We start from the raw sequence: 26,079 nt of genomic DNA, 5'->3' as shown, positions 1-26,079 counted from the left end.
GGGCAGTGTGGGTGTGTGGTGAAATGCACGTCTACAAAGTGCGCGGTATTGGTTCGATTCCCGGCCAACGCAAATTTTTAAATAAAGATGTTCGAGTATTTCCGTGAATCGTAAAATGCGTTAAGGTGAAAAAAATAAGATGTGCTCCAGACTGGTTATCGCTAGTTTGAGTCTCGTTTCAGTCGTTTATTCGTTACTCTTTTCTTTCAGTTCAGTATAAATATTAAATTTCGTCGATTATATGCTAATTAACACATCTAATGTTTATTTTTACGAAAAATGCACGTCTTTTTATTTATCATTACATATGATATACAAAAATCTAGTTTCCATTGCAAATATAAATTCTTAATACCGATTTTCTACTAAAGATTGTTGATAAAATTTGTTTCAGTTGAAGAAAAACCTTACAAACTAAACTTTTTACATGTTTGTCTTTTTCTTTTCACGGATGTGCACATAGATCATGCATCATTGTTTAAAAATTTACTATGGCCGAGAAACGTACAGCGCCGCCCACATGTCGGGCAAATACTCTGCCACAGCGCCGTGCTGACTGCCGCAAAATCAATCTTGCTTAGGATTTTAAAGTCGTTGGAAAAACTTCAAAATCGATTTTCTGGAGAATTTTTGAGAGTCGCGTCGAACTGCGTTGTTTGCTTGACATTTGAGTTCTGAACTTCACGCACCATTAATTTCCTTCGCGCGGGGAATGGATGTACGTTTTCGTGTTCATCTTTATCACAAAGACGCGCAAGTCGCCTAACTGGCATAAAGTAGAATTACTTGCACCAGGCCAAACAGCGCCCGGCCGATAATGCCAGCCATCATTTTATTTCAATAATCAGGATAATTCATAGCTGCATGATAGGCAGAAACAATCTGATATACTTAATTTGTTGGAGAATCGGCATAATTGATCGATCCGTATGGCAATTTTGTGCTGTGAAAATTGTCAAATACAGAGTGGCGTGGAGGACGTTGAATTATTGGTACACGTATTTGAATACTATGACACACAACATTACGAACTACACAAATATAGTCACAAACGCACAGAGTAGTGATGTCAGTGGAGAACATGCTCTTCGCCATTTTGTACTATTATTCCGCACTACTTACTGGTAAAAATCCTTGTCCATTGTGTTGTACACTTCCATAGAGCGGACGCTTTGAGTTCCATTATATCTGGAGGATGCTGACGTAAAATTTCTTGTTATATCCCCACAGACAAATATTTACAGGAGTTGATGTCGAGTCTGTGAAGTGGCCAAATTTGACCACAGTGGAGACGCAGAGGAAAATGGTGAGACAGCACCCTTTCACCAGACGTTTCGCACAGAAAGCCGATAACAGTTTTAGCCGTGTGTGGGCGGATTCCATTCTGCATAAACCACTGTGTGTGCGTTGGAAGTCGAGTGGAGTGAAGTGTAAGTAGAAACTGATTTCGCAACTTACCTAGCCTATGCACCGTTCGGAATAGAGCGTTTTATCGAAAAGAAAAAAGGTCGCGTTAATCTGTGGCACGAAATGGCAGCCCAAACAGTATGTTTCAGAAGTCCTACACATTGACAACAATGGGAACTTTTAAAAGATGCTAGGTCCGCTGTCTGCATCTTCATTCAACAGTTCACATTTAAGTGCTTCGAAGAGGGGTCATAGAACCGTTTCGGACATCTCTTAACGGTCCACTCTCAAATAGCACGCGGGAAAAATGAACACGTACATCTTTCCAGGCGAGCTCTGATTTCTCTTATTTTGTCACATTAGTTTTTTCACCATTAGCTGGTGGGAGGAAACAAAATAGTTTGCTATTCAGAGGAGCAAGTTGGTTATTATAATTTCGTGAAATGATTTTCCCTCAACTCAAAAGGCCATTGCTTTAATGACTGACAATCCAACTTGCTAATCTTATTCGTTCCTTATTTAGTGACGATTAAACACGAACTGCCTGTATTTTAACTTTTGTAATGTCCCCCATTAACCCTGTCGTGTAAACACATAGCGGAGCGATACTCCAAACGAGGATGGACTGGCGTGACGTAGGCAGTCTCTTTAGTACCTTTGTTGCACCTTCTACGTTTTCTGTCAATCTAACACAGCCTTTGGTTCGCCTTCCCCAAAAAATTTCCATGTGTTTTCCAATTCAAATTGTTTGTAATTCTAGTCACTTTGTGTTCAACTGAATCGACTATCTTTAAATGAGGTTTGTTGTGTAACACATACGTATTAGTTATTTGTAGGACGTCACAGGGTCAGTAACCAGTTTTCGCACCGTGCAGATGTGCACGACATAACGGGTATAAGTACAGATTTTTTTTAGCACAACGAAAACCAGTCCGAAGTTGCAAATTTCACTTTTTTTATTCACTCGATGACTGTTTTCGGACCGAGACCTATTTTCAAATAATCGAAACATAGTAAAAAATGGTATTTCCAGAAGTATAAAAACCATGTCAAAAATGTGCAAACGAACAGTTACAACGCATACAAATGGGTTATCCATATGCGCTGTAACTACTTCCACATTTTCGGAAATACCATTTTACTAATTAACAGAAGTTGCTGATCCACATCTGTTCCAGCACACTGAAGGTTCGCAGATATTTTTAGTGGTGACTGAGGACAGTGTACATCAGTATTTATTTCATTTGCAGGCTAACAATTATTGCTGTTAGGAGTGGCATGTTTTTAGGTTGGGTAGCACCTGTGTACCTGTGGCAAAAGCAAGCCATTAATCCCCATTTTTCCCCTGAGCAGCAGGTCGGATGTTGAAGTGTGGACGGAAAATGGTGACTAGACTGACAGGCGTAGTCCACTTAATGGTGCAGTTACGAACTTGCAGAACACTTCAGGTCGTAAAATTTGTGATGACTTTATTGTTAGACTGTACGACGCAGAGAAAAAACAACCAACACACTGATGTCCGTACGTTTTAAGGTATCACGTATGAAAATACATTAAATTTATTCATAACTGTATGGACAACCCTCAGCTGTAGAAAGGAATGACGACAATGAAAATTTGTACCGGGTTGGCATTAGAAACCATGGATGCATGTCCAAAGGAACTTTTCCTCGTATTCAGAATAACACAGGCACGGCAGTATCATTTCATACATATAAAAAATTTTGCACTAATACCCATTAAATCCTGTATTGTCTAAATCATTTCTGAATTCGTTTTGATCTCCTGAAGACTTTACACGGTAAACGGCAGCAAAATCCCCCAACAATACAAGAGAGAGATCCAATCTGACATTTCATAATCCGTCCTACTTTTTTCCATGGAACGAATACAACCAACCTAAAGCACTGAGTCAAAATTTTAGCTGCCAAGACATCTTGCAAGTATGTTGTCTCTGTTTTTAATGGCGTATTTCGTTGGGCGCCGCCGTACGGATGGAGAAAAGTAGCCCTAGCGGAGCTGGAGTAGAGTGCGCGAGCGTAAACAGGAACCGCTGTTGCTCGCAAATGAGCAACTTATAGCCTTTTCAACAACTTTCAATAAGTATCAGCAGCTACAATTTTGACAGCGCCTGTCTTGCGATGTATTCATCATGTCTAAAATAAATTCAGGACATGTTGGAGTGGATCATTTCCTTGTAAGAGGGCTGCTTTGCTTAGATTCTCTCTTAAATTGATTAGAACAGCAGAGAGCCGATAACACTTCCTTGGGGGAAACCGAAGTATAATTTCGGTTTCACAAGATGACTTACCCTCTGTTTCTATGAACTGAGACCTTTCTGATCGGAAATCGCGAATCGGGACACACAGCTGAGACGATATTTTCGTTTTAATTATGTGTCAGTCAACAATGTATATGTACTGTACTACCAGTTCATGAAATTATATATACTGGTCACCAGTGGAAGTATACTACCATATTTTGCCTCTTCACATTGAAACCGTATATGAACGGTTACAGAAATGGGGAAATCTGGGAATAACGCAACAGTTCATTTTTTGGAAAACAGAAGACGGTGCCGAGGTAAAAAAGAAACTAAATAAAGAACACGATGAAAATTGTAAAAGGTTGTTAAAAGCAAAGCAAGTCCATCACATAGCGGAAGAGTAACATTGTGCATCGAGTGGGTAAACATTTCAATGTGTTTTCATTACTAGAGAGTAATCAAACGCAACTAGACTTACGGGTACTTGAAATTAGTTACTAGAAATATGAAACAAAAAGTTTGAAATTTTATTTCTTTTCGAACATTTGTTACTCTTTATAGCTGCAAAATAATTGTAGGTATTGAGGCACATTACTTACACTGTGTTATGAATTCTATAAGAAGAGATTAGATAAGACAGGATAAAAGCTACTTCCAGAATCAGATTTCCTTTCTTGCATCCAGCAGTTTTCCGTCCTGCAACTTTGTTACTGTGTTACTATAAATGAAGTTTCTTCCGAAAATACAGCTTGATCACATGAATACCATAAAAACTACTCTCCCTACACTCTTCAGGAAATTAACAAATACGTCACTAATATAATGGCGACAAAATAGAAGAAGCTGATTCAGGGAGGTGGGTCCCACGGACATCAATGAATTCTTTTATTGGTCGTGAAAGGTTCGTAATGTACAGTGTTCCGTAAATTCCATCAAAAAAATGAGAGCCTTCTGGTACGTGGCTCGAGTCTAGAAAAGAAATACCTAAACGCACATTTAACAGAAAATTGACAATCGGTCCAGTTATACCATGTATCCATTATCGTGACCAACGAATTTTATGTAAGCTCTGAAAAAAGGAGTTTGTGCCTGAAGTATGTGAATGAATTGATATCACAGTAGGCCGATTGCCCCACGATTTGCGTAAGATTGCATCATGTCAGTAAACTGAACGAGTACGTGACACCTTAACAGATTACAGCCACTTCTGCCTCTCCAAATCAACATCTTAACCCTTGAGGATGTTAACTGTGTTACTTAAACCCAAACCTCCAGATGTTAAGACCCTCAGATCGGTACCAAACATAGTATGTCGATAGAGTATCAGTCAAAACTCCCATTTAGTTCGTACTATTTCTGTCGTCTAGCCTAAAGAGCGTAAACGTTAATAAAAAGAAATCCAGAACAACGGAGTACATCAAAAGCATAACTGAGAGTACGCAGCACATGTTTCTTCCGTGGGAAAGCTGCTAGAGCTTCAGGTCCTCGTATCAAGGATCCCGCGTTGAAACAACAATAACGACAAATTTGTTTACTGTATTATGCGTGAAAGTGTTACATGGGACAACATATTTATGACATGTAAAAGAGCCGTTGGAGTTCACAGCAATGTTCTCTTGGCAGTTTGCTTTCGCTTCGTTTCTTAGAAAGTAGCAAACCTATAGAGTACATTTATAGTAGTAGTATTAATAATTAATAATAAACAAAATAAAAAGATCAGTAGTAAGAACGTAGCGTTCAGCTTGCAAAGCGAAAGCAGACTCCCAAAAGAACATTGCTACAAGCTCTGTAAAGTTCTTTTACATGTCAGGAAAATGTTCACCCCTATAATAGTTTCACGAGTTAACAGTTAAAAGAAGTTATCAGTGGAATTTGAACGCGGGACCTTTGCTACGAGGACGGAACGCTCTATCATCACACCCACGCGATATCTACAAAACAATTACTTACAGATACGCTTTTCCTGTGCTCCGTAGCTTTGATGATACTTATAATTATCGTTTACACATGTTCTACCGGACGACAGCACATATGACGAACTAAATCGGTGTTTTGATTCATACTCAATCGACATGCTGCGTTTGGTGCCGATCTGAGTGTCTTGACATCTGGAGATTTGGGTGTTAATGTGCCAGTAAAAAGCTTTGCGTAGATGAGCATTATTACGACTTAATGATCTGTAGACAGGCTTACGAAGTTGGGTATGACTTGTCCCTTTCTAATCTTGCCGCTCGACGTGTAGGCTGTCTACACAGGTTTACAGAACATTTTACTTTACATAGGAATATCACACACTTAAAACTACGGTAATCGTGATAGTGTTCGAGATACGAACAAAAAATAGGGTGGGTGAACTTTTTTAAAGCAGCAACTGGTGACGCTACAACCATCTGATGTGATATGTCCTTTAGCCTGATCCGTGGCGACAGGCAGCGGCAAGTTGGAACACTTTCTAACATGGCAGTCAGCCAGCGTTCAGAGATGAGGTTGTGTTCAGCGAATCTGTCATGCATAATGTGTTTCGAACAACGTTGAGAGCATTATGTTCTGTTTCAAGAGTCAAAAAGGTACCAAGGAAACTCATAAAATATTGAAATTGAGGTATGGGGATAATGTGTAACACTGAAGACTGTTTACGAGTGGCATGAGCGATTTACAAGCGGATATGAGTAGAAGGCAAGCAACGTTCGGGACGTCCATTATCCTCAAAAACAAGAAAACGTGCAAAAAGTGTCAAAAATTGTTCAAATAGGTGAATACTGTTCTAGAGTTTACGGAAGAACTTAGCATCTCGTACGGGTTCATGCAAAGTATTTTAACCGATAATTTGCAAAGGAGACGCGTGATTCCAGAATTTGTTCCTAGGCTTTTGAGTGTTGAACAGAAGGAAAATCGTGTCAGTTTGCACGAAATTGAAGGATCGCCTTCATCCAGATCCGTATTTAATCTCCAGAATTGTAATTGGAGATAAAACTGGGATCTAGAAGAGGAGATGAAAATTCAGAGTTCGCAATGGAAAATCAGTGAGTCTCCTCACCTTAAAAAGGCGCGCCAGTCAAAATCGAATATCAAAGTCTTGTTAATTGTTTTGGATACTGAGAGTGTAGTGTGATCAGTTTGTTCCCGGAGGGACAACTTTAAACGCCGAATTTTACAAGGGCTTACTGCAACGTTTGTGAAACAATGTATGAAGAACGAGACCAGAAAAATATACCCGTGGATATCTTCTTCACACGACAACCGGCCGTGTCACACCTCGCTTTTGATTCGCGAGTTTTTGACCAGAAAAAGTATTCATGTCTGTCACATCTTGCTTAGACACCATGCGACTTCTGGCTCATCCCCAAAATTAAAACCGTACTTAGAGGAAAACGCTGTGACATCATTCCTGACTTTTAGGGGGCCACGACAGAGCAGCTGAACGCCCTTTCAAAAGAAGCCTTCCAGGAATTCTTACATTCATGCATTCAACGTTGGAATAAGTACATTGCTAGGTCATGACAGTGCTTTGGAGTAATTTAAATGAAATGCCATGTAAGCTTATTACTTTGTTTCTAATAAAATTATTCGCCGCGCTTTTGGTAACACCTCTTTTGTTTCTCAGAACGGCGTTTCAGGCAACAGTGAAACTGCACCATTGTGAGCTTTTAAGTTTCTTTCTTAGTTACTTCAGCACAGACATTGATAATGTGCCAATTTTCACATCTGCGAGTTACTGACACTATGACTGGGTATACACTACGGCACCAGATTAAAAACACGTGAGAGAAAAGAGTTTTCATCGATACTTCGACTGCATTATTTAACAGCTAATGTAATACTGTTCAGAGTGATGGGAATTCAGTGTTAACTGAGTTTAATTGGAATTGTGGAAAAAAGATTAATTTTCCAAATACAATACGTCTTCATTCTGCGATATTAAGATTTTCTGCATTTCATCGCATCTTCGTTCAAGTGGCGAATATTTTGATTAACATTCATAACGTTACGCGCGACATTTTCCGTAGTTACAATTTGAAAAGCTTACGCTTTACACTTTAATAATTTGAAAACCACATAATCCTACTGTGATTGTCTGTTGGAGAAATTTGGAACACAATAATCTCTCATCGTTATGAAGACTAAAAACAGAAAAAAATAGAAAGCCTTAGTTCTTCGTTTTAGAAAACAAGGAGAGTGCGTCGACTCGTACATTTGCCATGTTCAGCTTTAACTATATAATTTAAAGAATTTTAGTATGTGAAAATAGTTGCATGGTTTTTGCATGCGCATTTGCAGGAGGCGCCAAGATGAGTGTCATCATAAGACTACAAAACCTGCCATGGTCGGCAAATGCTCTCGACATCCGCCAGTACTTCCGCGGCCTGTCCATCCCAGAGGGCGGCGTGCACATCGTGGGCGGCGAGCAGGGCGACGCCTTCATCGCTTTCAGGTGAATACTGCACATCAACCAGTGATTTTATTGGTTGTTAACTGGCAACGTGGTGAGGACTCCCAGCTGTGCTGACAACAGTTAACGAGCAAGGATTTGTTAAGTAACATATTCTTCTCGAAAAAGGCAACAAGAATTTTATTGCAGCAATAGATCAACAAAATTATCCTTGTAATTGTTGGGACTTTAGATGACAGACAGCCCCATAGAGATATCCATTGAACCCAACAAGGGCTGTATCTCCGGATAGCCGTACTATGTATAAAACTATTGAAGAAAGAAAGGCTGTGAGTAAAAAAAATGAAGATTACGAGTATTTTCACTGTATTGTATCCCCTGTCCAATCTACTGTATTAACATGTAGACCGACAACTAAGCCGGCTGCATCTGCACGATGGGCCATGGTGTTTCAAGGCATTTGACACAGGTAACCTTTCAGAATGACAAGCAAGCTGAAGCAGATCATAAAATGTCTACTTGGATTTCTGTACTGGATTGCCTTACACATTGTTGACAGCTGGTGACATGTAATCAAAGAACTTATTGTCTGCGACCAGAACATATCGCCATACATCCGGTCAGTCACTGATAGATATGATGAGGAATCAAACCAAGAAACTAGTTTTAATAATGAAAACCACTTGCAGACGTGTAATAGCACAGAGTTTTTGTTTTCAGAATTTGATTTCTCTATGTAGTAATTTACAATACACTGTTCTAGTTCAGTTAAACAGTCACAGCATGTATAATTATGAAAGTATGGTTCTGCTTTGAGCACCCACAAATTCTTTAATACCGATGCTTTTTTCGGTGAATTTCATCATCATCTGTGGATTCGTATTACTTTCTTCATGCCACATGTTGATGCTTATGTAACTGTCTATCATTTGCAGTACCGTTGATACTTTGCTTCAGCTTGGCATTTTTTCTTACGCAGTGTCAGCATTTAAGACATATGCCGCCAGGTGATACAGTGCGTGTTAGGAAGTTCAGTTTTCATGGAAGCATAAAAACATGGAAAAACAGAAAATGATAAACTAGAGCAAAATATCAGCTCTACGGAAAATGGCAGACAGCTGCACAAATATCAATATGTGGTATTAAGAAAATATAATGAACTTACTGATGACTGTGAAAGTTCGCGGAAGCATGTATGGATGTTAAAGAATTGGTGTTCTCGCAAGGCAGAACAATATTTACACAATCATTTATTTGAAAGCAAACACAGTCAAAATGTGCCTTTAAATTACAAGGTATTCGTCACAGCATATTTTTCAGCAAGATGTGATAATATTAAAGGCAAGAACCATGTTTCTTGGTATTTATTCACACTGAAGGGTAAGTATACATCGTCGGTTTCCTGGCAGCCATCTTTAGAAGCGAAGCTCAGCAGCTCCGGGGTCCATGAGTCATCTCTAGAATTTTAAGTCTAATAGCACACTCAGCTTTCATATAACCCTGATGGATAATGTGTGATGCAAAACAGAGATTTTCTTCTGTGTAAGTATTGGACTGTGATTATCGGTGTTTGAGTTATTCCCTGTTTATTGATAAATGATCTGACCCACAGAGCATCAAAATAATTCCAAATCGTTTTGGTGTTACAGACACGATAAATAGCTCTAGCATATTTTCTTTTTCACGTATTTATGCTGTTGTAGAGGAACCACAGCGTAGGAGAAGGAAAGTGTAATAGATGATAAGTTTTTCATACCCAATTTCTACGAAAATGGTTCAGGGTTATTTCGTGTGCTCATAACTTTAGGCTTCTGTTTGGGTGAAAATTCAGAAGGATATGTTTTGTTAGTCACAGTTATTTCAGTCTTTTATGAGAGATCGTTATGAGGTATGGACCATAAGCGTCATTACTTGTTTGATAGAAAGATGGCTATCGAAGAAGCGAAATCTATGTGAGCGCAATTTATAGCGGTTGTCGTCCGATGATTGAACACGCAGCTGTACTCATGTATTTTCTTAACAATGCCAACTAAGTAAACCGTAGAAGAACACAAACTCTGGAGATAAAACAGGCAGGATGCTCGGAGGTCTTCACTTTGAGTAGCAACCAATCGTTTTGCATATACTATGTAGAGCTTTGAATCACACGAATTTGAGGAGGGAAGGCCTTATATGATATGAGAAACATGCATAGATATGTTTGGTGACATTGTAATAAAAGTCAGATAATTATCATGATTCAGTAGTGTGTAGTAGTACTGCCCAATTAGTGCAGTAGCCAGAGTTTTGCATTAGAGTAATAGGGTTCAAGAAATCAATTCCATGTCCAGGTGTGCCATTTTTTATTTTATAACTTTACATTGCATGATATATTATTTGGTTTCTTGTCCGTTAAAAATCCGTTTGTAACTATGCTGAAACAGACGTGAGAGTATAATGAAAGACATGTTATCACTGATAGTATATTTAGAATGTTACAAGTGGCTGCAAATACTCATTGCAGTATGCATGTTTAACATATCCATATTTATAAGTTTTGTAGTTATATATATATATATATATATATATATATATGTGTGTGTGTGTGTGTGTGTGTGTGTGTGTGTGTGTGTGTATTATAAACACAAAACATCATGACATTTATTCCTGCTGTACTAATTACCTACACTATGTGATAAAAAATCTGGACACCCCAAAAACATAACGTTTTTCAAATTAGGTGAATTGTGCTGCCACCTACTGCCAGGTACTCCATATCAGCGAGCTCGGTAGTCCTTAGACATCGTGAATGAGCAGAATGGGGCGCTCCGCGGAACTCACAGACTACAAACGTGGTCAGGTGGTTGGGTGTCACTTGTGTCAAACGTCTGTAAGCGAGATTTCCACCCTCCTAGCCGTGCGCAGTAGCGATCTAGGGCGCCTTGCCACGGTTCGCGCGGCTCACCCCGTCGGAGGTTCGAGTCCTCCCTTGGGCATGGATTTGTGTGTTGTCCTTATCGTAAGTTAGTTATGTTAAATTGAGTAGTGTGTAAACCTAGGGACCGATGACCTCAGCAATTTGCTCCCATAGAACTTACCACAAATTTCCACACTCCGAAACATGCCTAGGTCCACTGCCGATGTGATAGTGAAGTGAAAACGTGGACGAACACGTACAGCACAAAAGCCTACAGACCGACATCGTCTGTTGACTGACAGAGACCGCCGACAGTTGAAGAGGGTCGTAATGTGTAATAGGCAGACATCTATCCAGACCATTACACAGGAATTCCAAACTGCATCAGGATCCACTGCAAGTACTGTGACAGGCTGGAGGTGAGAAAACATGGATTTCATGGTCTAGCGACTGCTCGTAAGCCGGACATCACGCCGGTAAATGCCAAACGACGCCTCGCTTGGTCTAAGGAGCGCAAACATTAGACGATTGAATAGTGGAAAAACGTTGTGTGATTGACGAAACACGTTGGGTATGGCGAATGCCCGGTGAGCGTCATCTTCCAGCGTGTGTAGCGCCAACAGTAAAATTTTGGGGCGCTGGTATTATGGTGTGCTCGTGTTTTTCGTGGAGGGGGCTTGCACTCCTTGTTGTTTTGCGTGGCACTATCAGAGCAAAGGCCTACATTGATGTTTTAAGCGCCTTCTTGCTTCCAACTGTTAAAGACCAATTCGGGGATGGCGATTGCATCTTTCAACACGGTCGAGCACCTGTTCATAATGCACGGTCTGTGGCGGAGTGGTCCCTGTAATGGACTGGCCTTCAAACAGTCGTGACCTCAATCCTATAGAAAACCGTTGGAATGATTTGGAACGCCGACTTCGTGCCAGGCCTCACCGACCGACATCGATATCTCTCGTCAGTGCAGCACTCCGTGAAGAATGGGCTGCCATTCCCCAAGAAACCTTCCAGCACCTGATTGAACGTGTGCCTTGGAGAGTGGAAGCTGTCATCAAGGCTAAGTGTGGGCCAACACGATATTGAATTCTAGCATTACCGATGCAGGGCACCACGAACTTGCAAGTCATTTTCAACCAGGTGTATGGATACTTCTGATCACATAGTGTGTGTACCGTTGCGTATGAAAGTTATGTAGTATGGCATTTGTGAAACAAAGCTATGGTACTGCTGTCGAAACGTACGAGAAGTTAAAAGTAATGGTTACCGCCGTGAAAAGTAAACCTGCTAAAGACCACAAGTGAAGAGAACAAAAATTTTTGCTCATACTGTTTTGCACTTCGCAGTTCTAAACAAATTAACCGTTATATTATTCGATAGATATTTCACGCTGACTACATCTCAAAATTACAGAAATGATCACACCAAATCTGTCGTGTTGACGAAAGTTCTATGCTGCCTTCGGCAAGGTTCGGACAGTTTCTGTGGCATTCGCTGACCTTTTCTAAATTAATGTTTCAATACTTGTTATTAAACGATTTTATTCCTAATCTACTGTCGGATAGTACAAGGTAAGTTCTGTAACGTTTCGTAAATTAAATACAGTAAAGTGAAATAGGCGTCTCATGTGGTGGATAGTGTGCTTAAATCAGTACCAACTGCCGATTCGAAATTTAGAGCAGACAGACAAGAACTTGCTTTCTTTGCAGAAATGATATGAGCTATGTAGATGTGAAACAACCCCTTGATGTCCCACAGTTTCTCGCCAATATCGCTGCGATATTTTATTACAACATGATAGCTCATCACTACATGTGAGTTTCACAGTGCAAAATTGTTCACGAATAGTTTCTGTCAATTGGTACTTTTCTTGCACCCTTGCACCCTTGAACTTTTGTTGTCGATAGCCTATAAAGAACGTAATTTAGGTCGTGTAAGCTGGGATTTCAAGCTGGAAGACGATTTTATAGCCCCAGCTATCATGGTTCACTGAGAAAGAGAGTATAATTTCGAGCAACTGAGGAAATATGGCAGCGGTAGGCAGTTTTCGACATGAACAAATGTACGTGTTGACCAGCTGGCGAATTCTAAGGTGCAGCTATGCACAGATTTTAATATGTATATAACATTTATTTGATCATGGAAGACGAAAACTACCAGCACTAAGGCAGTAGGGCAGTTGTATCATTCAGAAGGCAGCCGACGAAGAACGCCAGCTAAAATGCTCAAGAAAAAGTTTTCGCACGGCCCTCTTCACTTTCATGGTCCATGTCTTTTTTCTTTTTTTTTTTTTAAGCCGCAAGTATCTTTTTCTACCGCCTCTGATGAATATAGTTCACCAGAGGGCGTGAATGGGACACGAAGCTTGTGTACACTGTTCAGTATCTTGTCATCATGCCTTCAGGGCTCATTTCAATCGTAGACAGTGCTCGCATTGTCATTTTACAGCAAGAATCGTCTCGATTGGAAGGCACCTGGCGAATTGGCGTACTCCATAGAGACGTCATTCGAACGTGCAGTCACTATCTTGGGGTACAAAATATTGAAAATCAGCCTCACAATGGTCGCCTGTAGCCAATAGCATCATCTGATGACAGCTAATTACAGATTAAGACTCTTAGGAATCCCGACGAGAATGCGACAGAACTGCGAGTTGTCCTCTTGTAGGCAAATGAGAGGTTAATATGCAACCGTCTTCACACGGTCAATTTGCCACTAAGTTAACCATTATGAACTACAACATAACTATCTCCAGTATCGTAGGAAGAGACCTGGTTGAATGGCATCATGTTCTCTTCACCGACAAGAGCAGGATTTGCCGGACGCCAGATGATCGTAGAATGGCATAGAGGCGGCCAGGTGTGCAATACCCCAGGATCGTTGTAAGGAGATGGTTCAGTCATGTTTTTCGTGCTAGGATTATGTACGATAGTTCATTAGTCTAGGTATAAGAAGCAGAATATGAAGAAAGTGAGTATATCAGAGCTTTTAACTAGGTAACTCATTATGTAAAGGGAGGCGAAAATGTAATAGTTTTGAGCGATTGTAGGAGAATCAATACAAGACCTAGTTATGTGAGAATGCGGATTTTGTGGTAGAAATAAGAGAGGAGAAAGACTGCTTGAGTTCTGCAGCAAATTTCATCTGGTGATAACAGATATACTGTTCAAGAACCACAAAAGAAGAGACTTGGGAAGATACCAGCTGGATTGCAGTGTGGTGAGACGGAGTCCGAAATCAGATCTTGGTTTTTAAGGCATACCAAAAAGCAGATATAGACTCAGGTGTCGAAGGTTAGTGATGATGGACAGCTTGAAGTTGAAGAGAATCGTCAGGAAAAATCGGTGTGTAAAGAAGTGAGATATTGAGGTTTTGAAGAATAATGAAGTACGTTTAAAGTTCCTGAAGGCTGTAGATACTGCTGTTTTGAAGACCCCACTAGGCAGCTCAATTGTAAAAGGACATACATATAAAGGGCAACCACATAAATTGAATGGACAAATACATATGTAGGTGCAAAAATCTTGGATAACAAAAATAATTCAACTAGCTGAGAAGTGCTTCTTTCGGAGCACAAAAAAAGGCGAATATGCTTCTCTTTAAAAGATTCTGACAGTAAAATGGGGAACTAGCTGCCTCAATCCTCATTCCTCACCAAAAATATTGGCATGCGAACATATTCGCATTCTCTTAACACAGAACTTTCTAAAGCCTTTTACGCAGTATGTGTTTGTAGGGAATCGTTCATAGTCAGCATCTCCCTTTCACTGCCCCCAATCGTACATATTTCTCTTTCACACGGTATCATTTTGCTCCCATTGTCATCGGTCTCTTTCACTGATACTGTTGTCATCCCTTCCTATCGCTCTTCCTTATCAGTGTTTTCTCCTTTGCAAATTTCAGTGTCTCTGTTCCAATACCATTGTCTTTGCCCCATTCTTTTCTCTCCCGTTACAACTATATCTTTCTTTCTTGATTAGTCTGCTGTCATTCTCTTCAGCCACCACTGTCTCCTCTCCGCACATGTCCTTGGAAATAGTTTGCACTGACCCCTACGCTGGAAAACTGCTGTATGTTGCGACAGAGGATGGGGAAAAGCGGGGAAATTTTTTTCATGTTAAAGTTCGCCGGTCAGGGTTTCCAGACTCCAACAAACCTATGTGCGGTCTCCAGTCTTCTCTCTTTTACATTTGTAATGTCTTCTCGCCCTTTTGCTCCCACTGCTGCTGTCCCCAACCACCTCCATTTCAGGTCAAAAAGTGCAGATAGGTTCACTTGTCAAAATTTTTGGTGAGGAAGGCGGAATGATGATTGAGACAGTCGGTTCTCCACATTTCTGCCAAGAGTCTTTTAAGACGACAACTTCATCTTTTTTGTTCTCTGCCAGGAGAATTTTTCTGCTGGTTCCCTGTTGCAGCAAGGTGTGCTGCTTATGTAAAACGAATTCTGAAATCAGTAAAGTTTTCGCGGTTTATTTACATACTTTAACACATGTAAACAACAAATAAATACTTATAAGGTTAATATGGAATCGTATCCCATTCAACGCAAGTTTATTTTACACAAAAATGTACACATCATTTTTAGGCTACACATTCAATATACAAAAAAATGAGGCGTTTGATTTCAAAGTACAAAGAATTTCGTGTAACAAAATAAATTTTTGTAAGGTGCTTAACCTGCCAAGTGGCACCATCGAATAATTTCCAGGTCAAGACAGCCTGTGCTGACATGAAGTACCAATTATACAGAGGCAGCGCGACGTAAGAGTTTTATTAGTTAAAAAATGTTTTAGTTTGGTGACCTCAGAACCCTTGCGATAACCCCAAATTGTTGCCATGTGTTCACAACGTCAGATGGAATATTACGTGCATAACTTTGAACTTTGGAATCACAGTAATGGTTAATAATATCGAAAAAGGTTTCCAATTTCCCCGAGAACATTATCTTAAGAACATAAGGTAAAAAAATTGACGATTTACCTTGAATAAAAAAGTAAAGGAAAGACTGTCACCATAGTTGGTACTTTTGGTATCAAAAATGGCTCTGAGCACTATGGGACTTAACTTCTCAGGTCATCAGTCCCCTAGAACTTAGAACTACTTAAACCTGACTAACCTAAGGACATTACACACATTCATGCCCGAGGCAGGATTCGAACCTGCGACCGTAGTGGTCGCGCGGTTCCAGACTGTAGTGCCTAGAACCGCTCGGCCACTACGCCTGGCCTTTTGGTATCCAAAAAAATCTTGGTTTTCGGTGTTTTCTCAGGAACCGCCTATGAACAAATGGTGGTTTTATACGATACGATCCCCTGAAAGATTGCATTTTACGCGCGGCTTTTAGGAAAATGTTAACGTACATGGTCCGATTGATCGACACAAGAAAAATTAAGACAATTTCATATGATTTGTCGACATCGAAAAAATATTGACGTGAAATGGTGAACGTTGTTCGAAAGCCTCAGAAGAATAGGTGTTAGCTCTAGGGAAAGGTCGGTAATGAACGAGCATGAAGAAGGAACAACAAGAAAGGAGAGCTCGGATTAAAATGGGTCTAAGGTAGGGATACAGTCTTCCTTCGTTACTGACGAACTGACATCGAAGAAGAATATAGGTAAATAAAAGGAAGTTTCAGAAATGGGATTAAAATTCAAAGTGAATGGATAACAACAATAAGATTGAAATTGCGAGGGTGAATTGCAGGACTTGCTAAATGGAATGAACAGTCTTATAAAGACATAATATAGACTGAGAATAAACCAAAGAAAGTCGAGAGTAATGCGGAATAGCAGAAATGAGATTTGCATTAAACCTTGCATGATTGGGGTCGACCCATTGTATCGAGTGAAGGATTTCTGCTACCTTGCAAGCAAAATTACACATGACCGGCATAGACCTTCAGCATTAAGCATCCTAGTACAGGAAAAAGAGAGCATTCCTCTGGCAAATAAGTCTCCTAGTATCAAACGTATGTCTTAATTTGAAGAATAAATTTCTGAGAATATGCGCTTCGAGCACAGCATTATATGGAAATGCATAATGGTCTGTAAAAAAAATAAATAAATAAATAAAATGAGGAACAAGAGAAAGGAATTGTTTGAGAGGGCAAATATGATTTTTAGGCAACTCTCCGTTCTTTCGTTCTTTGTAAATCGGATTACTTTCTTTCCTGCTCCCTAATATATTCAAAACTTGTACATAAACAATTTCATGATGTCCAAAAACAAGTGATTACACCACCAAACTTATTCTTTTTTGAAATGCTACATCTCTGTTAAGGAGTGTGAACCTTTTTCTGGTCACAAGATATTGCCGTTAAAGTTCGATCACTGGAATCGCTTTTCGAACGAGTGTTGTTTCATGTTGTCGAATGATGACAGGCGCCCGTGTGTTAGGTGACTTTATAGTGAAAGAACGATAGAATCTGTTTATCATTGTGCATAGTTGTTGTTAATTTTATGCGTGACGGAGTGTCAATCGCAGTTACACATCACAACCAATTTAAGGGTAAGTATGTTCCCAAATCTGCAAATAGACCGGATTCTTACGTGAAGTAAAAGGAAGCGTGAGTGTAATAACAGATTGTTGTAGCTTCCCAACAAATTGATATTGCGCTGATTATTAGAAAGTGGTAAAATGCATTATGTATGCAGATGTTTGTTAGGAAGTTGATTGAAGTTGCACCGGATTCTGTATACAGTATATACTTTTACACATGATGTTGATTCTGTTTACAGATGTTGGGATCATCCTTATGCAGAAGTTGGTCTATTATACTCGGATTAACATTATTTTGTACTTGACATTTCAGCGTTTCTGTAAGGGCCAGCCGCCATTCAATCGTTCTTTCTCGATTCGCTGCGTGCTCAGTATGTTGCCTGTGCATGCAGCGCCTTGTGAAGCGTGGCTGGCTCTAAGCCGGCTACACACTACCTACCGCAACAGCAATCTGTCAGTCACAATATATTTTAAACCGGAGTATAGAAACTGCTACAGATAACCGATGGGTGAATTGTGGACTCATATTAAAGCAATTCTGCAGTTTCTTCCCGATTTAGTGCTACGGTGTGTGAATCTTTTTGCACTATACAAGGCGATTCATTTTTTAGGGTTTGTTCAGAAAGTGTAATGAATGGGAGATTGTTTGATTTACAACAATTTCTTTATGACGATTATGTTATTTATGTGTACGAACAGTACCGTAAATCGGCAACTTTGGTCAACTGCACTGTGTGTTCGGAAATCATTATATTTTATAATTTTCGGTACTAATTACAATTGGTCACAAACAGTCATAACTCGACGAATAACAAAGGAATTAAATACAAGAATAAAAATGCACTTGGTTGCATCTAGTAAAACTTACTAAGAATGTCAAAACTAAGCTTTCGATGCATCAGAAAAGAAAGTTAACAGTTGGCGTGTATTACCAGTTCATAGTTTTTACAATGAACTATGAACTTTTCATTAAAAATTAATGTTGCTCAGCGAACAGTGAAGAGATGCCTTTAGGAATTACTAGTAGAGACACGAAAATATACAAATGGATCAACGAAGACGGAATTATGCTTGTAGTGACAATGATATTCGGATGGGTGGGACATGTAACTAGGTGAATGGGTGGTAGATGCATCAACGAAATGCGAAAAGACCAAGAGGACGACCATCCAGTGGAAGGTTGGTAGATGACGTTAGAAAATACACTGACGGGAAAAAATCGCAAAGCCAAGGAGGATTTGTGCGACATAAACGAAAGTTGGTTGGCGTGATTCGCATAAGAGTGGCGCTAGATGCAAATCAGGTTTCCATACAATACACGCCGTAACGGTTGTGAGAGTTAGTTACCTTTGAGATTGGACGTGGTGAGCTGATGTCAATGAAGAATACCTTCAAGGCGACACAGACCTGACTGAGTTTGAACGAGGTGTTATAGGGCTAAGAGAAGCTGGATGTTCCTTCTGCGATAACGCAGAAAATATTGTCAAGAATGTAATCACTATATATGACTGTCGGGAGCGGTTGTCATGAGAATGTACGGTCAAAAGGAGACTGGGATAGAGATGGCCACGTGGCATTTCCGACAGAGAGACCATCGTGTTCGACTTGCGGCTCTGGCGCAACGTACTGCATTTGCAGCAGCAATTTGGAGAGCGATAGGCATCAAAGTGACACATCGAACTGTTACAAATCGGTTACTTCAAGGACAGTTCCGAGCCAATTTAACTGACATCAAACCACTGCCACTTGCGGCTTCAGTGGTGTCAAGCGAGAGCTCATTGGAGGGAAGAGTGGAGATTTGTTGTGTTTCCTGATGAAAGCTGGTTCTGCCTCGGTGCCACTGATAGCTGTGTGTTGGTTAGAAGGTGGCCAGTTGAGACCCTGCAATCTACCTGTTTGTGTGTTCAACTCACCGGACGCAGACATGGTATTATGATTTAGGATGCGATTTCATATGAAGCGAGAACACTCTCTTGATTATCCCACCCATCTTGATTGGAACTTTGTACGTCGATCTGGTAATTCGACCTGTTGGGCTGCTATTCATGAACACCGTTCCAGAGGTTGTTTTCCATCTGGATAACGCTCGCGCACGTACGACTGTTGTAGCCCTACGTGCTCTACAGAGAGTCGACTTTTTGCGTTGGCATGCTCGATCACCAGATCTGTCTCCAGTCGATCACATGTGGAACATCATCAGTCCAGCGTAATCCACAACCAGCATTAACCACGCCTGTATTGACCGATCAAGTGCAACAGTCATGGAACTTCACCCCACTAACTGACGTCCGGCACATGTGCAACACTATGCATGCATGTTTACATTCAACATTCTGGCGATTTTTCCTGATGTACCAGCATTTCACATTTGCGATGGTTTATCTGATGGTTACATTAACCTGTGGTCTTGCAATGTTAATAGCTTACATATGTTACCTAGACAAACGTATTCCTGAAATTTAATTACTGTACATTAATTGTCTTCTGGTGCTGAGATTTTTTTCCGTCAGCGTATGTAAGCGTTAAATGGATGCGTGTAGTTGAAGCCGCACGGGGGAGTCCGGAGGTGGCCATTATCCATCAGTGAATGTGAAGTGGCTGATGGTGATAGTAAACCAACAATAGTGACTCAAATTAGTGTTAATCTTTAGCAACAACAATATTGCAGTACAACATTGGAAACAAAAATTTGGATACCAAGTTCACTTACTCTGGAATGGGAGCCCTTAAAAATTGTGTCCCTCTTCCTGTTTTGCAACTGCGTAGCTGTAGTGATCAGTTATTGCTGGAGTGAGCAGAGAACACAGAGGTAAGACACCATCTGTACGCTTTGTCAAAATGCTTCTCCACATGTTGTTTCAAAAACCAATATCACCATTGGGCAGCTAGAACTGACACTACACAAGAGAAAAACGGTAAAAAGTTTTGAAAAAGTAATACGTATGTTTTTGAAGATTATCTTTGCATCGTGTTGTAGTAATTGCCTTATAATTGTGTGTTCCGGTGCCACACCTCAAAGATTTTGGGAAAGCCTCAACGATTCGTGGCTGTGAATATGATGATTTTCGAGCAATCTGAAAAAAAGCTAATTGTTTTCAGACAAACCCGTGAACAGTGGCGTTATATTGGTTGATCACAGTCTCGACCTCTCCCTTATCTCCTATGTCCTTGAGAAAAAAGGAGCTTAGGAAGGAATAGAGCGACGTGACAATCTTCGGTACTGTTCCTACAAGGTGACGAAATTTGGCTGTACAACCTGGTCCAGACCTTATTTATGTAGCACTCAAATATCTGAATATTTCGCGATGAGTTTGCACTAGCACACGTGAAGACAACCATGTGATGGCTGTACAATGGTGTGCATCATCATCATCATCATCATCATCATCATCATCATCACAGGAAGTGGACACAGAACCACATGATGATCTGCGACAGCTGCCAGTGCATCTTCCACGGTAGGACGCTTACTCTTACAGAATTTCCATCAAGTAACTGACACTTTTCCGTCGTTACACGTACGTACATGCATACATCCATATTACGTACAGTGGTTTACCTTTTTAGAAGACTGCAACGTCTTGTTAAGCTTTTCAGTGATGAAACATGTTTGTATTCTTCGAGGCACCTCGCAATGTGGAAAATTACAGCGATCGTCTTATGAGTGATTAACATATTGATTTTGCCTTTATTACTCTTTAATCGTTTCCTGTGATTTAGTTAGCGACGTGACTGATTCTGATGAATGAAATAAAAAATTGTAAAAAACTACCGATTAAAAGATTCTTGCTTTTCCTTTAGGTACCAGCTGGATAGAGAGATCCCTCCACAATTTTGATAAATTAAGCTATGATTTCTGAGAGAGAAGAATATCAGTCCTATTAATCACAGAGAATAGTATTCGAAATTTCAGAGTAGAGAAAGAAAATATTAAGGAAAAGGAAACATTGAGTATGACTTCATTACAGGAGCATCCGTGGAAAGCTCCCAGAATTAGGCTCGCTTTAAACGGTAACAATACCCACAAAGTGTTGGGAGCAGAAAGTTTTCTAAAACCAGGAGTTAATAGAAATGAAATTTTAAATGTGTGTTGCGAGGAATGGCTGCACTTCCGTGGTCCTGCAGGTTTTTCTTCTTCTTCTCTCTTTTTTTTTTAATAGCAATAAATAATACAGTACCTAATTATGGTCGTGCAGGCTTTGAATGAGAAATACTGAGGATGAACGTAAGTGCGAAAGGAGAATCGAACAGTTAATTAGAGAGCCGACCCGTGACGGTAACACAATAGAGCAAGTATTCGTGCAGAATGAACAAATATAATACCATAAACATATATAATATGTATCTAGTAACTAACAGCTGAATGCAAAATCGTTAAGTGACATTAAGAGCTTCTTAAGAGTATTGTTTTCCTGCTCATTAACAAATAAAAATACTTAGAGGTATTTTAAGATACGCTTGATTTTGATCGACGTTGGTAAATTTGGCAGCGATCCAGATGCAGTTGGCCGTTTACCTCAGGAGTAGAGGCGTAATTAGCGCAAACACTGAGCGGGGGAATGTTTTATTGTCTTCCAGTACTGACAACTCTCTAGCGCGACCGGCTCATACTGATCAGCGGCTGTGATGTAAATTTTACACGGAAGCAACATGAATTCGTGAATGCGTAGAGAGACGGTCATCTTCAAATGCGGTACATATTTCTAACAATTGTAATATAACGCCATGAGTAGGCCTAAAAGAACAACATTATACACATTTACTAAATGTTTGTAATCGTGTCTTAATTGCATAATGCATTTGACTGTAAGTACAATTACTTTTATCAATCAGTTAGTCATCTTACCACACAGAAAACACGACACCACTTTAACTGCAATTGTGTGACAACTTTGGGTGGCAGCAATCTGAAAGAGAGCAGTCGACACAAAGGGCTCAGAATGGTGTCGGTTGTATAAGTACTCGTACTTGGGGGCCTCAGGCCAGTGACTTGCCCCTTACTGTAGCTCGTCTGCTAGTATCTCATGAAGTACTGCTTTATGCAGGTTACCAATTAATAATAAGATCGACACATCTGCGGCCCGAGGCGGCGCCGCAAAATGTCAGTATTGGCTTTTAAGCAAAAACGTTTGAAGACTATTGGTCAAGAGTGTTGTAAAATATAGCGTAGACAAGTATGCACCAAGCAAAACTGTGAGGAATGGGAAAGAGCCGCCGTGACTCAGAAGACGTGTTAGAAAGGTGCTCAAAAAACAAAGAGAGCGTCACCTTGGACAAATAAAAACTGAACGAAACGAAAGTGAGTGGAACAATAGAACAGGTAGCCATGCGTGAAGTGCCAAAGAATTCGAAATCAAAATTCGGTCAGCCTGTCTGACGGACAGTATAAGAAGTTTTGATCTTGCGTTAAGTCGTTAAATAGATCAAATTCGTCTTCCCGTTTTCTCAGTGATTATTCTGGCAACGAAGTGGAGAGTGACAGTGGAAAGACCTATATTTGACTATACGATTGATAAGCATTCATTGGAAAGAGTATTTATTAAATATCTAGCAGTATGCATACAAGCCCATTTAAAATGGATCGATTGCAAACAAATAATCGTAGGACAGGCAGTTATAAATTCATCAGAAGAATCTTAAGGAAATGTATTCCTCCCACAAAGAAGATTTCTTACTCGTTCTTTAACCGGTGTACTAGTTCTGGCAAGGACCTGTTAGCAAGCAGGCTTGATAGAGGAAGTAAAGAAGAGCAGCGCATTTCGCCATGTGTTTGTTTAGTAAGCAGAACAGTGTATCAAGTACATTCTCATCCAACTGCATTGACAGACTACTAGGGTGTGATATCGTTTCGAATTATAGAGAATGTACCTTTGTGGAAGAGGCAACAGTTATGTTGCTCCCTCCTGCATAAAGACTGATTCAGCTAACGGTTTCACCTCAAGTATGGGGTTCGATTCCCCGCCGGGGAGCCATGTAGTCAAATTAAATCGGGTGATGCTGAGGGAATTAGATTAGGAAATGAGACACTTAAAGTAGTAAAGGAGTTTTGCTATTTAGGAAGTAAAATAACTGATGATGGTCGAAGTAGAGAGGATATAAAATGTAGACTGGCAATGGCAAGGAAAGCGTTTCTGAAGAATAGAAATTTTTTTAACATCGAATATAGATTTATGTATCAGGAAGTCGTTTCTGAAAGTATTTGTTTGGAGTGTAGCCATGTATGGAAGTGAAACATGGACGATTACTAGTTTGGACAAGAAGAGAATAGAAGCTTTCGAAATGTGGTGCTACAGAAGAATACTGAAGATAAGGTGGATAGATCACGTAACTAATGAGGAGGTATTGAATAGGATTGGGGAGAAGAGAAGTTTGTGGCACAACTTGACTAGAAGAAGGGATCGGTTGGTAGGACATGTTTTGAGGCATCAAGGGATCACAAATTTAGCATTGGAGGGCAGCGTGGAGGGTAAAAATCGTAGAGGGAGACCGAGAGATGAGTACACTAAGCAGATTCAGAAGGATGTAGGTTGCAGTAGGTACTGGGAGATGAAGCAGCTTGCACAGGATAGAGTAGCATGGAGAGCTGCATCAAACCAGTCTCAGGACTGAAGACAACAACAACAAAACATGTCTTGGCCGTTAATGTGTAGTAATTCTGTTTTCACCGACATGAATTGCCAAAAAGTCCGTACTAAATGATGTATAGTTTCTTGTCATTTATTACTTCAAATGTACCTCTAGTGAACTCCGCTGCAAGTGTCTTAGTTTTAAACAGAGGAATTGAATGGCGTTTCACTCTTAAATCAGCTTAATATTTTTAGAGAGGCATTCCGGCCCTGGACGAGTTCCCCGATGGAGTAATGATGAGGCCTGGTGTGCAGCACGCCCTGGGTGTAGCTTTTAGGTGGTTTCACACATCCAACTAGGCGTATACTGCACCAATACCCACTTCCCACATGATTTACACAATTCATAAACACTTATGGAAAGTTCACACACTTTCACAAGGGATAACTGTAGATGCAGCTAGTTGGGGCACACAAATTTCGTCACAGGGACAGAGGGGGTAGCGACAGGAATCGTGTTCGACCACCCTCTACATTGCCAAATCCAAGCCGACCATTTGAAGAAGTTACCATATTTGTGACTTAGGACATATATGTTTTGAACATGAAACAGTACTGTTTTATACAGACGTTCGTTTTGTTATACTGAACTGTAGCGTCAGGCGGATGGGGCACTTCAGCTTTACGGAACCAAGAGTGTCAGCACACAAAAGCAGTAAATGGAGAGAAAAAAGTTTAATTTAAAACTAATACTAATTACAGTGTTTGTCTGTGGTTGAGCTGACAAATCATTGGTAAATAAAAACGATACAGCATTTTAGTATCATTCCCAAGTAAGTACGATAGTATATCTGCTCTTATTTATGCTAGAGCATTGAAAGGAAGATGCACATCAAAAATTGAATGAATATGTAAAACACAGAATTGAGGCATAAAGACTTCTACTTTGTCACACATCAACAAGAAGGAAACAACAGAAGAATGTGATCACAAATACTTCTTTAAAATTCCATTTAAATCGTCTAGTATTATAATGCCCACAGTCTAAGGCAATACATGTTTGTAGTTGCTGGTGCAAAAGGGCTTCTGGACAGATAACATTATTGGGAAACAGATAAGCTGACACCAGTTGCAAAACTCCAGACTGAAGAGATTTCTTCGATATTGTGCAGGGTGCAACAATACGATGTTATAAATCCTCTTGGAACGTACGTATAAAATCCATCCTTTGAGTTAACCCTAGAGAAAAAAGTACAATGATGTCAAATCAGGCAGACGTGCAGGACGCCTAGCGACCAGGGAAGAACTGGGTGGTGACCACTTTCCTAGCCACAAGCGAACAGTGTGGCGGACAAGCTTCGTGCAGGTACCACGCACATCTGTGTATTTCATGTGTTGCTGCTTCTTCGAGAGAGAGGGTGACACTTCGATAAGAAATTGTACGTACCTTTTACTCGCTAAGGTTTCTTCAGTGAAGTAGTGATTCAGATTTTGAAGACAATTTTTTTTTTGTTTTGTAACAATAGTCATTCATCCCTAAGTAGGTGAGAGTCAAAATATTTTCGCATTCAGAGGAGAAAGTTGGTGATTGCAATTTGTGAAATAATTTGCATGTGGGATAGAAAACGAGAGGAGACTGTAGCATAGATTCTGAAATTGAAGGAGATATAATCGTAATCAAGAGACTCAATGGCTGACCCAACATTTGGATTATGTATTGCACTGAAAGGGAAATTCTCTTTTAACAGTCCTCCTTTTCTCCCATTTGGAGATCTCATACAGTAACAGAGAGTCGAGAGTCTGCACCTTTAAACAAAAATAATGTTTTGTCCCCCCAAAAAGTATGCAGAATAAAAAAAAAAAAAACCATACACATTCTAACAAGAGAGAGAGAGAGAGACGGCAATTATATGTATTTCCTTGAAAATTGAATTGAATGAGTCTCACACTCAATACCTATTCTCAGTGCAGATGGACATAAGTCCAGTGATGTTATACCCCCCTTTCGTCACTTAGTTTTTAGCACACAGTCCTACATAGTGAATATTACCACATTC

The 26,079-nt window shown here is 40.1% G+C and overlaps 1 protein-coding gene across 5 annotated transcripts in view; it reads left to right on the top strand.

Moving 5' to 3' along the window:
* Positions 1-26,079, top strand: part of LOC126266807 (RNA-binding protein 12-like) — a 107,167-nt gene that overhangs the window by 64,527 nt on the left and 16,561 nt on the right. For 4 of the 5 annotated variants that reach the window (XM_049971352.1, XM_049971353.1, XM_049971354.1 and 1 more), the window contains one exon: positions 7,952-8,105. In XM_049971352.1, the coding sequence (XP_049827309.1) occupies positions 7,963-8,105 (143 nt within the window). In that variant the 5' untranslated portion in view covers positions 7,952-7,962. Of the gene's footprint in view, positions 1-7,951; positions 8,416-26,079 lie in introns of those variants that run through there. The other variant, XR_007548928.1, reaches the window with a different exon arrangement.

The sequence above is a fragment of the Schistocerca gregaria genome, chromosome 4 (genome assembly GCF_023897955.1).
Source record: "Schistocerca gregaria isolate iqSchGreg1 chromosome 4, iqSchGreg1.2, whole genome shotgun sequence".
Taxonomy (NCBI): domain Eukaryota; kingdom Metazoa; phylum Arthropoda; class Insecta; order Orthoptera; family Acrididae; genus Schistocerca; species Schistocerca gregaria.
The sequence above is the reverse complement of the archived record's forward strand: the minus strand, read 5'-3'. Positions and strand labels throughout refer to the sequence as shown.